Source organism: Sus scrofa, chromosome 1, assembly GCF_000003025.6.
Source record: "Sus scrofa isolate TJ Tabasco breed Duroc chromosome 1, Sscrofa11.1, whole genome shotgun sequence".
Taxonomy (NCBI): Eukaryota; Metazoa; Chordata; class Mammalia; order Artiodactyla; family Suidae; genus Sus; species Sus scrofa.
In genome coordinates, this window is record NC_010443.5 from 207,458,845 (window position 1) to 207,471,755 (window position 12,911).

Genomic DNA, 12,911 nt, shown 5'->3' on the forward strand with positions numbered 1-12,911 from the left:
TAATCTAGAGAATGTCTTTCTATCCTGCATGTAATTCAGAAGAACAAAGGTGGACAGCAATTCCTCAATGAGTTTGAAGGGGGTGTCAAGCTTGGAATAGGGGCCTTTAATCTGGTAAGTGATGATAAAGCAACTGGAATCTTTTGTAAAAGAACATTAGGTTTTCACTGCCTTCTCTACTGCATATGAACCTCATCCCGAACAGCTGCCTGGGTTTGGTTGGCAGGTGGCTAGAGTGGGATCAGTTTTCACGTATTGTGACTCAGTGAGGGCTTTGGCCAGAGTTTTCTGTAATGTTCTGTATATGCTCAGAGTAGTTTTGGATTATATAATAAAGGGAAACATGTAGCACTCTAAATGGACTAGTAATTTTTTTTGGTATAAAGGAGCTTGAAATTCAGTGCCATTTCTAAATCAGAAATATTGTTGCTAGAGCAATGGCAGCTCTGGATTTGAAAATTGGTGAGGCAACAATATAACCTAAGAAATGATAATGCTCTGAAGGAGATGAAGAGTTTGAGTGGATTTCTATTCTGATATATTATTTAGAGATTTTGATACTTTAGTAAGATTTGACTAGAATTGGTGAGAAAATTAATTAGAAAAGGGAATCCCTTTTCTAAGTATACACACTACCATGGCCACTTAGTTCATGAGCCCATTGACTGAAGACAAAAATGGCTGAGGAGAGAGGCTGACTTCCGTCCAAAGAATGGATCACCCTACCCACTGGGTTATTTAAATCCTCCTCTGCTGAGGTCAGCCTTTGGCGAATATTCATGTAGGACACACATATCTTCACATTTTTTGCGCATTCAAAGAGGTCTATCCACATACCTCTTCCCCAGAGCTTCTTGTTGTCGATTTCCCCATCATGTTCTTTCTAAGTCCCTGACCATCCAAACAAACCTTTGGCTACCACCCATGAATTGGTTGGTTTATAACTACATGTATGGCTGTACCTCCTTCCAAGCGAATTGAACAACCAGGTGTGCTGCTCAAATTTCAGCCCTGGGAGGACTTCCCTTCATCCTACTCTTCAGGAATGTCCCAGAGAGGGCCTAGGATGCTGTAGCTCTCCACTTCTGGGGCATGCCTGGGTATCATGAAGAATACAACAGGCTTTTGCTTTTTAGAAACAGAGGCTAAAAGAAACCTTGTTTGGAAATGGGCAATAATTTTAACCTTCTCATCATTTTTTATCAGTACATGAAAGGAGCAGGTATTCTTTAGAGCATCTTGAAAAGCCCAGTTTTTTTTGGTTTGTTTATTTTTATTTATTTATTTATTTATTTATTTATTTATTTATTTATTTTAAGACCACACCTGCGACATATGAAATTCCCAGGCTAGGGGTCAAGTAGGAGCTTGCAGCTGCCAGCCTATGCCACAATCATAGCAACACTGTATCCTTAGCCCACTGAGCAAGGCCAGGGATTGAACCTGCATCATCATGGACACTATGTTGGATTCTTAATCCACTGAGCCACAGTGTAAACTCCAAGGCTAGATTTTCTTCTTTTGTTTTTAATTTTTTGAGTGTATTGTCTTAACTAATGAAATTAATTCACAAGTAATGAGTATGGTAGGTACAGTATGTACTGATTGAGGCATATCTAGTGCTTTAAACTTGGTTCTAATTTTTTATATTACTGACTCATTAGAACTTTAAGTTATTTAGAATTTAACATTTATCTGCAATTATTTATGCTAACACATAAATACACTTGTGTTTTTTGTTTTTTTTGTTTTTTTCTCTTATAGATGCTGTCCCTTTTACCAGCACGGATTATCAGACTACTAGAATTTATAGGATTTTCTGGAAATAGGGTACAAAATTAATTTTTTTCTTAATTTTGACAGGGAAGATAAAAAATTATTTATTGAAAATGAGGGAAATACAGCATGTACTTATAACATAACTAGCGTGAAAATTATTGGCAATTTGATTGCAGAACAATAAAGAGGTATTGGGTCTTAATCATATTTTTCAGGAGTTAGTGGTGGTATTTCTATTCAAAGTTAGAAATTTGCATCTTTGTTATCTAAATCCTGGGATTAAAGTTTACGTATTACTAATATTGCTGTTTGCTGGATCTTTAGTAGTCTTTTGAGGTTAAAATATGCTTCCTTAATAATTTTTCAGCCCCAGAATTAACCGCAAAATCAGGAAATTAGGCAAGATTTCCATGTCTAACATTTTATGATTCATACGGATGAAGTATAGTTGCTGTATTTTGGGTTTTCTTGTGGTTTTACAAGTTTCACTGTAAAACTAAGCAAGGAAATTTGTTTTCCATGAGTTTTGTTTGGTTATATTTCTGTTTGGCTATTTTCATAGTGTATAACATCTATTAATCACAACACTCAATATGCTATTACCTGAGTTGCCTAATTGCAAAAGATGTTCCTGTTAATCAGTAGAGCAAATTTTGAGAAATGTATGAGAACAGTACCAGAAGCTCTGACTTTTCCCCTATTTATTCTACTCTCCAGGTTCTTCATAAGCTATTACTTATTTATGGTGATCCCTTAATGTTATGATCTATCTATTCAGACTCTGTATTTCATGATTTCTGTCCACTGGACCATTCATCTTCTACTCTCTTTCTTTGGTGGCTCCAAGTTGCCCCTTGAGTAATGTCCAAACTGTAGCATGAATTTAAGAGTCCTATGTCCTGATTCTAGTCTTACTACCCATACTTTTTGCTTCCCCAATGTTCCTGATAGACTCTGTGCTTTTCTGTTTCCATGCTTCTGCTTGTCTTTCTTTTGGATGTCCTCCCCAACCAGCATCCTTCCCAATAATGTCTCTTGAAAGTCTCTCCATCCATTAAGTTTGAGATACATATTGCCTTTTCCACAGAGCTTTCCCTTATCTTCTTCCAACAAGGCTGAAGTATTCCTAGCTTTCAGAATTGTTTCTGTATCTTTCTTAGGGCCTTTACCATATTCTAATAAAATGATGTGTTCATATACTGCCTTTCTTATGTAATGGAAAGATCTTTGAAAACACAGAACCATGTTTATTTGTGTCCACCAGAATGTTTTGTACCTAGATCCTCAGAATATTTTAATAAATTAATATTTATGTAAGAGAAATATAGCATTTTCTGAAAAATGAGCTCTTCATTTTTCTCTCCTTAGGAACACATGATATAAAGAATGTGTGAGATTGTCTTAGGCCAGTTTAAAATGTAAAGTTTGTTTCTAGTTAGACATTAGAGCTTTTCTAAGTTCTTGAAAAATAAACCCCAACTTCAGGGATGGTGAAGTTACATGAACCAGCATTTTAAAGTATCTGAATATGACATTTCAATCATGTTATTTTCATTCTAAAATGCATTTAATTCCCACAGGAATTGGGCATCCAGCAGCTACGGGAAGGCGCATTAGGAAAAAGCATGAGGTCTCCACTATGCTGCCTAACTATACTAGCTTTTCACACTTATATCTCCCTCATACTTGGTAAGGACTAATTATGTTTTACATCATTGAAAATTCATTACCTTTCATCTGAGTAAGTAAAAATTTAGAAAAATCAGTAAGAGCTAGTAGTCTATATTTACTATTTTTGAGTAAAAATGGAAAATAGTGATAATCGTCTTAGTAACTTTTGGTGGAGGAGGTGGAGGTTTTCTTTCATGGAGCATTTTTTAAAATATATTCCCAGCTAAAAAAAATTCTAAAAATTTATTAAAGTGGTCTATTTTTGGCAGAAAATTAAATTTGGAGTTAAAATACATTCATATTGCTGATAAAACTGGAAATTTCAATTAGAAATTGAAGGCAGGCATTCCCACTGTGCTGCAGCAGGCTAAGTATCTGGTGTTGTCTCTGTTTAGGTTCCATCCCTGGCCCATTGCTGTGGGTTAAGGATCCATTGCTGTTGCAGCTGTGCTGTAGGTCACAGCTGCAACTTGGATTCGACTCCTGGCCTGGGAACTTCCATTTGCTGTGTGTGTAGCTAAAAAAAAGAAATTGAAGGCAACCACCTCCTTTTTTTTTCTTTTTTTTTTTTTGTCTTTTTGCCTTTTCTAGGGCCACTCCCACGGCATATGGAGGTTCCCAGATTAGGGGTCTAGTTGGAGCTGTAGCTGCCAGCCTGCACCAGAGCCACAGCAACGTGGGATCCTTAACCCACTGAGCAAGGCCAGGGATAGAAGAACCTGCAACCTCATGGTTCCTAGTCAGATTCGTTAACCACTGTACCATGACGGGAACTCCGCAACCACCTCCATTCTTGAGAATTAGTCTATCCTAGAGTTTTATTACACTATTCATAGATGAGGCTTGTCATCTTTTATTTCCCAAATATTGAAATGAGAAACAGACAGTTGTCATTTTTCCCATGAATAGGTCTTTGCTATATTTTAATGAAATTTAGAGAATTCGTTATAAATATCAACCATGTTTTGTGAAGACTGAACCTTTTCCTGTTAAATTTCTAGGTACAGGAGAAGTGAATGTTGTGGAAGCTGAGAGTCTCCTTGAACCCTACCTCCAGCAGTTTCCAAATGTATGCTTAGAAATCAGTTGTCTGTTTCAAACCCATAATCAATCAACAGGATTAACCATTGACCAGTCTGTTTCTCCCTTCTTCCGCAGGGCTCCCTCATGTTGTTTTATCATGGCCGGATAGAGCTGCTGAAAGGGAATGTAGAAGAGGTAATTTATTTGAGGGGGTCATTTGGGGAGTTGCATCACACTCTCATTTCACATGAGCAAACTCACCTATGCACATCAGACAGAAAGAAAGGGAAAGCATGTAACTAAAAAAACAACATTTCATTATACGGATGCATTCTATTTTATGTAGTCAATTACTGAATATAGTCTACATGTATACATAAAGTAGCTGAGGCAATTCAGGGTAGGCTATGGAAATACAGGTGGGCAATTTAAGGGACTTTTAAAAAACTTTGCTATCCATCTCGGTGTTACATATTGACCTCGAAATCTAGCCACTGTATAAGGTACGACTCCACTGTACTACAGGTGTGCTCTCCATCAAAGGAAATCATTCACTCATTACCTTGAAGAAGAAGAGTGAAGAGCCTTTCATATAAGTATACTCATAAACAATTTTCTCCCTCACAAGTGGGGTCAAACATATATTTTTCCTTGATTTGACTTTTCCTACTTACAATACATCTTGGATTTCTTTCCAGGTCGGTATATCTAAATCTTCCTCATTCTTTTTGATGACTGGGTTTCACCCATGAGATGGATACACTATACTTATTAAAGTGGTCCACTACTGATAGACATTTGACAACTAAACATAATGCTGTGGTAAACATTATTATGTGTATATTTCTGTGCAAGGGTATAGTTACATAAGACAGATTCTGGTAACTAGGATTTCTAGGTCAAAGATTTTTTTTGAATTTTGATAAATTCAGAGAAATTGCACTCCTAACTTAAGGCAATTCCATTTTAACTCCTGTAAAGATAATAAGAATACTTGTTTTCAATGCTCTTTGCCAACTCTGGTCATTATTTATGTTTTATTTTTACCACTGTGATAGCTGAAAAATGATGATCTAATTTTTTAATTTATATTTCCAATTTAAAAATTTCTTCATATGTACATTTGTCACTCATATATCCTTTCCTTTGATTTCTTATTTGTATCTTTAGCATTTGTCCCATTGATTTTTTTTTAAAGAATTTTAAAAAATTGCTGTATAAAGGTTAATTCTTTGCCTTATGTAGGTAGCAGTCCTTTTTCCCAGTCTGGCTATTGCCTTTAGCTTTGTTTAAAGTGTACTTTACCTTCTAGACATTCTGAATTTATTGTCAGTCTTTTCTTAAAGGACTTTTGCATTTTATATCCTACTTAAGGAAGGAACATTGTTATCCTTACATTATCAAGTTCTGTAGCCCACTCAAAAAGTTAAATACAGAGGCAGAATTTAACTGTATTGTTGCATGTAAGGAAAGGAATGTATCATCATATTGAGTGGTTTAATGAGTGATGATTTTGTTCTTTTTGTACAAAGTATTTTATGTATTTTTCCATTAGGTTATTATCTCCTTGTCTAATATCTGGATGATCAGCTTTATGCAATTGACTTATAGGCACAAGAGATATTTCGAAAATGCATTTCAGTTCAAGAAGAATGGAAACAGTTTCACCATCTCTGTTATTGGGAGCTGATGTGGATTTTTGTATTCCAACAAAACTGGATGGAGGCGTATTACTGTTCAGATCTGCTTTGCAAAGAGAGTAAATGGTCCAAGGTAAAGTGCAGTGCTTTTCATTAATGTCATTTGTTTGCTAATAAGTGTACAGGATAATTTTCATTTAGGACTGTTTATGCAATAGTATGATATTGACATAGTTTTCTCAACTTAGACATCCTTCAAAGGAGGAAGTATGCCTTAAGTACCTGTTGTTTAAGGTACTTAAGTCCTCTGCACTATGTGCTTTTTTTTTTTTTTTTTTTTTTTTTTTTAAGATTTTTTAGGAGTTCCCGTCGTGGCGCAGTGGTTAACGAATCCGACTAGGAACCATGAGGTTGCGGGTTCGGTCCCTGCCCTTGCTCAGTGGGTTAACGATCCGGCGTTGCCCTGAGCTGTGGTGTAGGTTGCAGACGCGGCTCGGATCCTGCGTTGCTGTGGCTCTGGCGTAGGCTGGTGGCTACAGCTCCGATTCAACCCCTAGCCTGGGAACCTCCATATGCCGCGGGAGCGGCCCAAGAAATAGCAACAACAACAACAACAAAAAGACAAAAGACAAAAAAAAAAAAAAAAAAAGATTTTTATTTTTTCCATTATAGTGTATTTACAGTGTTCTGTCAGTTTACTGTGTATTTTAAAAACCACCCAGTCCTTTTCAACTTTTTACAGTGTTCTGTCAATTTACTATGTGTTTTAAAAACTACCCTTCTTTTAACTCTGAAGATGTACTTATATTTAAAAATTATTAAATATCAATAATTCTGATAATTTTTGTCGATTTTGATGCCCTGATGACAAGGCTTTTCATAATTATCAGAATTAATTCCTTGTCCATTCATCTGTTGATGGGACACTTACTTTGCTTCCATATATCTGGGCTTTTATAAATAATGCTGTAGTGGACTTTGGGCTGCATATATCTTTTTGAATTAGCGTTTTCATTGTCTTTGGATATATACCCAGGAGTACATTTGCTGGATCATATGGTAGTTCTGTTTTAATTTCTTGAAGAAACTTTATCGTATTTTTCATAGTTGCTGTACCATTTATGTTCTCACCAACAGTGTACTAGAGTTTCCCCTTTCTCTACATCCTTGCCAGCGTTTATTCTTTGTTGTCTTTTTGATGATAGGCATTCTGACAGGTATGGCAAGATAGGGGAAGGAGATTAAGAGGTACAAACTTCCAGATATAAAATAAATGCAATACAAGTTTGTAATATGCAGGGAATATAGCCAATATTTTATAATAACTTTAAATGGAGTTTAATATATAAAAATATTGAATCTCTTTGTTGGACACTTGAAACTATTATAATACTGTAAATTAACTATACTTCAATTTAAAAAAAATTCTAATTCATTTCAGAGAAATTAGGAGGAATGAGATAATGATCTCTTAGTCATTTCGTCCACTTTCTCATCCATGAACACTGTAGGTATATAATAGGAAAATGGCTAAAATTAGGTGAAAACTATTGATCTCCTTTGAAATAGGCAATCTAAGACTTCATTTCCTTTTTTCATCTTTGATAACTCTTAAATATTCTGTCTGGAAAATTTGTAGGTCATTCCTGATTTGCAAGGTAGAAATGTCATGTACCTAGGGATGCTCTCTAACTAGCTGTTTTTCTTTTCCTCAAGGCAACATATGTGTTCCTAAAAGCTGCAATTTTGAGTATGCTTCCAGAGGATGATGTGGAAGCAACTAAAGAAGATGTGGTAACTTTATTCAGGTAAGTGGGGCACTATTTCTATAACAATGATCCTGAATATGTAGAGGAGCTCACAAATACTTCTTTCTTTTCCACTTGGTGCTCTCCCATGCTTCATCTTCCCATTTCTTTATTTGTTCATTTGATACAGAAACTCTTAAAAATGTCAGAGAGTCAAAATGTCATCCTTTCAGCAGAATTTTGCAGATATGCCAGTGTAATTGGGAGTCTTAAGAGCACATAATTGTTTGTTTTGTCATTGGGGCTTTGCTCCTGCATTTTGAACATGATCTCCTAAAATGGTATTGTTAGCAAAAGCTGTTAACCATTGTTGTAAGCGGAAAGTATTTTTGATCACAAAAACTTAAACACGGTATATCATACCCTTACTTTTCATTTGTGTAACCAAAATTCTGAGAAGATATGCTGTGCTTTGTTTAACTTTGTTTAGACCAGTGTCCATCTGTCCATCCATCCATCCATTCATCCTTTCAACCATCCATCCATTCATTCATATATCCATTTATCTATAACCTTTATGTTGACCACCTACTGTATGAAGGCTACTGTGTTAAGTGTTGAATAAACAGTCATGGCTCCTATCCTTGTGGAGTTAATCTTATGGTAGACTAGACAGCAGTAAGATAATCACACAATAAATGCAAAATTATAATACATCATGATTTTTTCACCCCTACTTCTCTCACCATTCCTTCTTTGTATGTTTGTAGGCTCATCCTACTTTTTCCAGCTGTTAAATTCTGGTACTTTTATTTCAAAGGTCAGCCTTAGAACCTCAGTCTTAGGAACTTTTACCCAAGCCAAATTAAATCCCTGGTTCAGACTTTGTGACTGATCTCCAGAGCCATCCAACTCCCATTTACCACCTTCACTTAGATAGATCAAAGCATTTTAAACTCCCAAGGAAACCTGGTATTCTTTCCTCTCTCAGTGGTTAGGACTACCATTTATCAGGGCAGTAATCTGTCATACTTGCATCACCAACACGCCCCACTGTCCTTCCATTCCCCAGTGGGAGGGGTGATGCATGTAAAAGCATAGAGGGCATAGCAGTTGAGGTGAGGTCTGAAGGTGGAGAAGGAGGTGCTCATGCAGTGGGGAGTTGTGGTGATTCAGTTTCAGACCAAGGGAACAGCCTATGAGAGGACTTGTTGCAGGATGGTGCACTGCACATTTAAAGAACTAAAAGAAAGCTGATAGTGGATGGGACATGATGCTACATTTTATATATAGATCAAAAGAAAGCAAATGTCAAGGGTTACTCAAATTATGTCCCAGGATATGTCCAGTACACAGAATTCCATTGAAAAATAAGGAAAAGTGTATTTTAGTGATACAGAGATCACTGGTATTCTGAGCAGGTTCTGGTGAGGTTATGAAACAGAGGTGGAAACCAGATTGGAGTTGCCTAAAGATAAATGCGATACAAAGAAATGAAGAGAGTTGAGCATAAAAATATCCCTGGATAATTTTGACTACAAAGGGGAAGGGATTGAGAGAGAGAGTTGGAGGGAGATGCATGATATATTAAAGAAGAGTTTCACGGAAGAGATCTGAGCATTCTCAAAACCACTGGGATGGATCCAGTTGAGAAAGAGAAGTTGCACAGATAAGGGAGCAATGGGATAATATTTGTAAGGCTCTTGAGAAGGCAAGAGGAGATAGAATCCAAAGCATAGATGGCATGACTGGTTTTATCTAGAGGAAGTACCAGGCAGAATAGCATTCAAAGGATAGTGTGCTTGAATTTGAGCTTTGAGGTAGAAAGGTTATAGGTGACGAAGTGGTCTAAGATAGGACTGTGGGGGTGGGAGGCTGTGGTAGAAAGGAGGTGGTGACCTCTGGAGATTAGGGAGATAAGGAATGGAGAGGCCTCACTGCATTCTTCAAACATAATTGATGACAAGCACTTTTATATGGGATACTCTATTCTGTGTCCACATAATGAGAAATAATGGCTTGGTTGAACCCTCAGACTTAGGGCAAATTTGAAGGACCAGGACTATTTTTTGCCCTGCTTTTAAAGAAGCTCTTTTTAGAAATAGGAACCATGTATACTAACTGTAGACTCAACATTAGTGGAAGCCATGTCGATCAATGGCCCCTCGTACTAGTCAAATGTATTTCGTTCTCTCACACAAACAATGAATGGAATGAAATGGAATATTAAGGTACATTGGGATCTTTTAAGTCTCCTTCTCTTTCCTCCCACTTCTAAGGACATTTTCTACACATCGAAATAATTTCTGTGAAATATGTAAACAATATTATGTTCAGGAGAAGGCTTAACATCTGCTGTACCATAGCATCTAATCTGTTGGTATAAAGAGAGGAGAGTCCCCTAAATGAATATGTTCTCTTCATACAGGCTCTGTGATGCTTCCCGACAAGGTTTCATGTCCACTGCATGCTTTCTGACTCCTTCTCTCGACCCCCTACCTCACATTTCCACTTCCACTGATGTTAATTAACACTAAATGATGGGTATTTTGGTTTAAAAGCCATAACCCTTTGTATACCTGAAAGTAACATAATGTTATTTGTCACTTATACCTCAATTAAAAAATACATATACTTGGGGTTAATGGGTGCAAACTATTGCTCTTGGAATGGATTTACAATGAGATCCTGCTGTGTAACATTGAGAGCTGTGTCTAGACACTTACATCGCAACACAACAATGGGAGGAAAAAGTACGTATACATATATGTGTAACTTGGTCCCCATGCTGTACAGCGCAAAAAAAAATACATATGCCAAAATATGCCCAGAAGTAATGTTAACACTATGTCACATAACAGTATGTCTTCATATTGGAATTTTTTTTCTCTTTCTTTCAGTGGTATAATTGGATATTTCCATAAATTCTTTCTTGGGATCCTGTTTGACGCATTTACAACATTGTGTATTACAAAGTGTCCTAGGAACACATAGTCTCACCATCCTGTTCTCATTTTTACATGCTTGTGAATGTTATAATTGGAATTTCTTAGAATTTTGAGAGTAAGGTTGTAAATATGGCGTGTGTCCTTAGCTTATTCTTTTATTCCTTGCTTTTTTGGGGGAGGGGTCTTTTTAGGGCCCCATCTGCAGCATATGGATGTTCCCAGGCTAGGGATTGAATTGGAGCTGTAACCGCCAGCCTACAGCACAGCCACAGCAACGCCAGATCTGAGCCACATCTGCCACCTACACCACAGCTCACGGCAATGATCCTTAACCCACTGAGTGAGGCCAGGGATTGAACCTTCGTCCTCATGGATGCTAGTCAGATTTGTTTTCACTGAGCCATGAGGGAACTCCTTTAGCTGAGTATTTTCAAAATCCCCTGTGCTTGGGAAACATTTTCTCAAATTATACATGGCTGTCTTTTGAGCCACATCATTTTATAGATCTGTGTCCTACTTGGAATTGGAATGGGAACTGTCCCAGTATACCTCCTTCTCTCTCTCTCTGAGCATCTACAATGTGAATAAATACTTTGGACTCTTGCTTGCTTACTTATGGAAACTGCCAATTTTATATCTAGATTTCCTCGACTGTATTGGATAGGCTAGGACGCTAGCTAAGTTAACTAGAAAGAAATCCATGTCAGCCAATGGTGGCTTGCAAATGTGTGCATGCATCAGAATCACGGGGAGGACCCACTGAAATCCAGACAGCTGGACCCCAGCTCTAGAGCTGCTGATTTAGTAGGTCTGGGGTGGAGCCTGAAGATTTATCTTCTGAGCTGATTTCCAGGTGATGCTGATGCTACTGGTCTGGGGAGCGCAGTGTGATGAGGACAGATGTAAATAATATGTGTTCTGGGTCTCTTCACAGGCAGGTGGATGGCTTGAAGCAGAGAATTGCAGGGAAATCCATCCCTACTGAGAAATTTGCTGTGAGGAAGTCTCGGCGTTACTCTCCCTCGTTGCCTGCACCTGTGAAGCTTGTCTTGCCTGCCCTGGTATCTGCCTTTACTTTATCTACTGCTTGCATCCTAGAAACAGATTGTCCATTCAGTGTCAGGGAGAACATCTAACTTTTGTTCTGAGGTTTGCTCAATTAAAAATCACTGTAAGGTGAACATTTATAAATAAATTATTGATACATAATAAAATTATAGGATTTTTTTTTGACTAGCTGGTATGTCCTAGGCATTATGATAAAGGGTATTTAAAATTATTATTTAATTCTTACAGTAACTCTATGAGAGGAGTTTCTTTTTGTAACCTTATTTGACAGGTAAGGAAATTGAGGCAGAGAGAAGTGAGTTGACGTAATTGAAATTTTGTTGAATTATAGTGCAAGCCCCATATGTACCTTTTTTCTGGTAGCCACATTAAAAATTAAAAAGTAAAAGGACATGCGATAATCATTTTAAGAATAATGTTTAACCCAGTTTATGCAAAATGTTGTCATTTGATCATGTAATCTATAAAAACATTAATGAGAGTTCACATCTTTTATATTGTACTAATCCATTGAAATCAGTTGTGTATTCTATGCTTGGAGCATGTCTCAGTTTGAATCAGCCACTTTGCTCCAGAGCAGTAAGCTAGAGCCCATACTCTTGGTCCATATGCCATTTAGACTAGACTTGTTGAAAAGCATCATATCAACTTAAATTGTCTTAATGAAGACCTCTTTAAAAAAGTACTGAACATGTGAAACTACAATGAGTCTTTGGGGCTTTAGTTTTGTGTAGGTAGTCATATAGCACAGGAAAGCTGTTTAGTGTAAGCTGATACCTGTTGTCTTCCTTTGGGTTTCCTGATACACATATATACACACACATACATATACATACATACATGTATATATACACACACACATAACATACATACATATATACACACACATATACACACATACATATATATACACACACACACACCTATATATGATTACAGAGTTTATTCAGTTATTTGCTATTTAGTTTCTAGTTACTACTATTTACAAACATGCTTCAATGAATATTCTTTTATCTCTTTTTTGTACATGGGCA

At 36.9% G+C, this 12,911-nt stretch overlaps 1 protein-coding gene across 1 annotated transcript in view; it reads left to right on the plus strand.

The window, feature by feature from the left end:
• TTC39B (tetratricopeptide repeat domain 39B) overlaps positions 1–12,911 on the plus strand; it is a 143,409-nt gene that overhangs the window by 111,500 nt on the left and 18,998 nt on the right. The window contains 8 exon segments of the mRNA XM_021063500.1: positions 9–114; positions 1,765–1,830; positions 3,360–3,468; positions 4,452–4,519; positions 4,609–4,668; positions 6,085–6,246; positions 7,830–7,921; positions 11,744–11,870. Coding sequence (XP_020919159.1) covers positions 9–114; positions 1,765–1,830; positions 3,360–3,468; positions 4,452–4,519; positions 4,609–4,668; positions 6,085–6,246; positions 7,830–7,921; positions 11,744–11,870 — 790 coding nt within the window.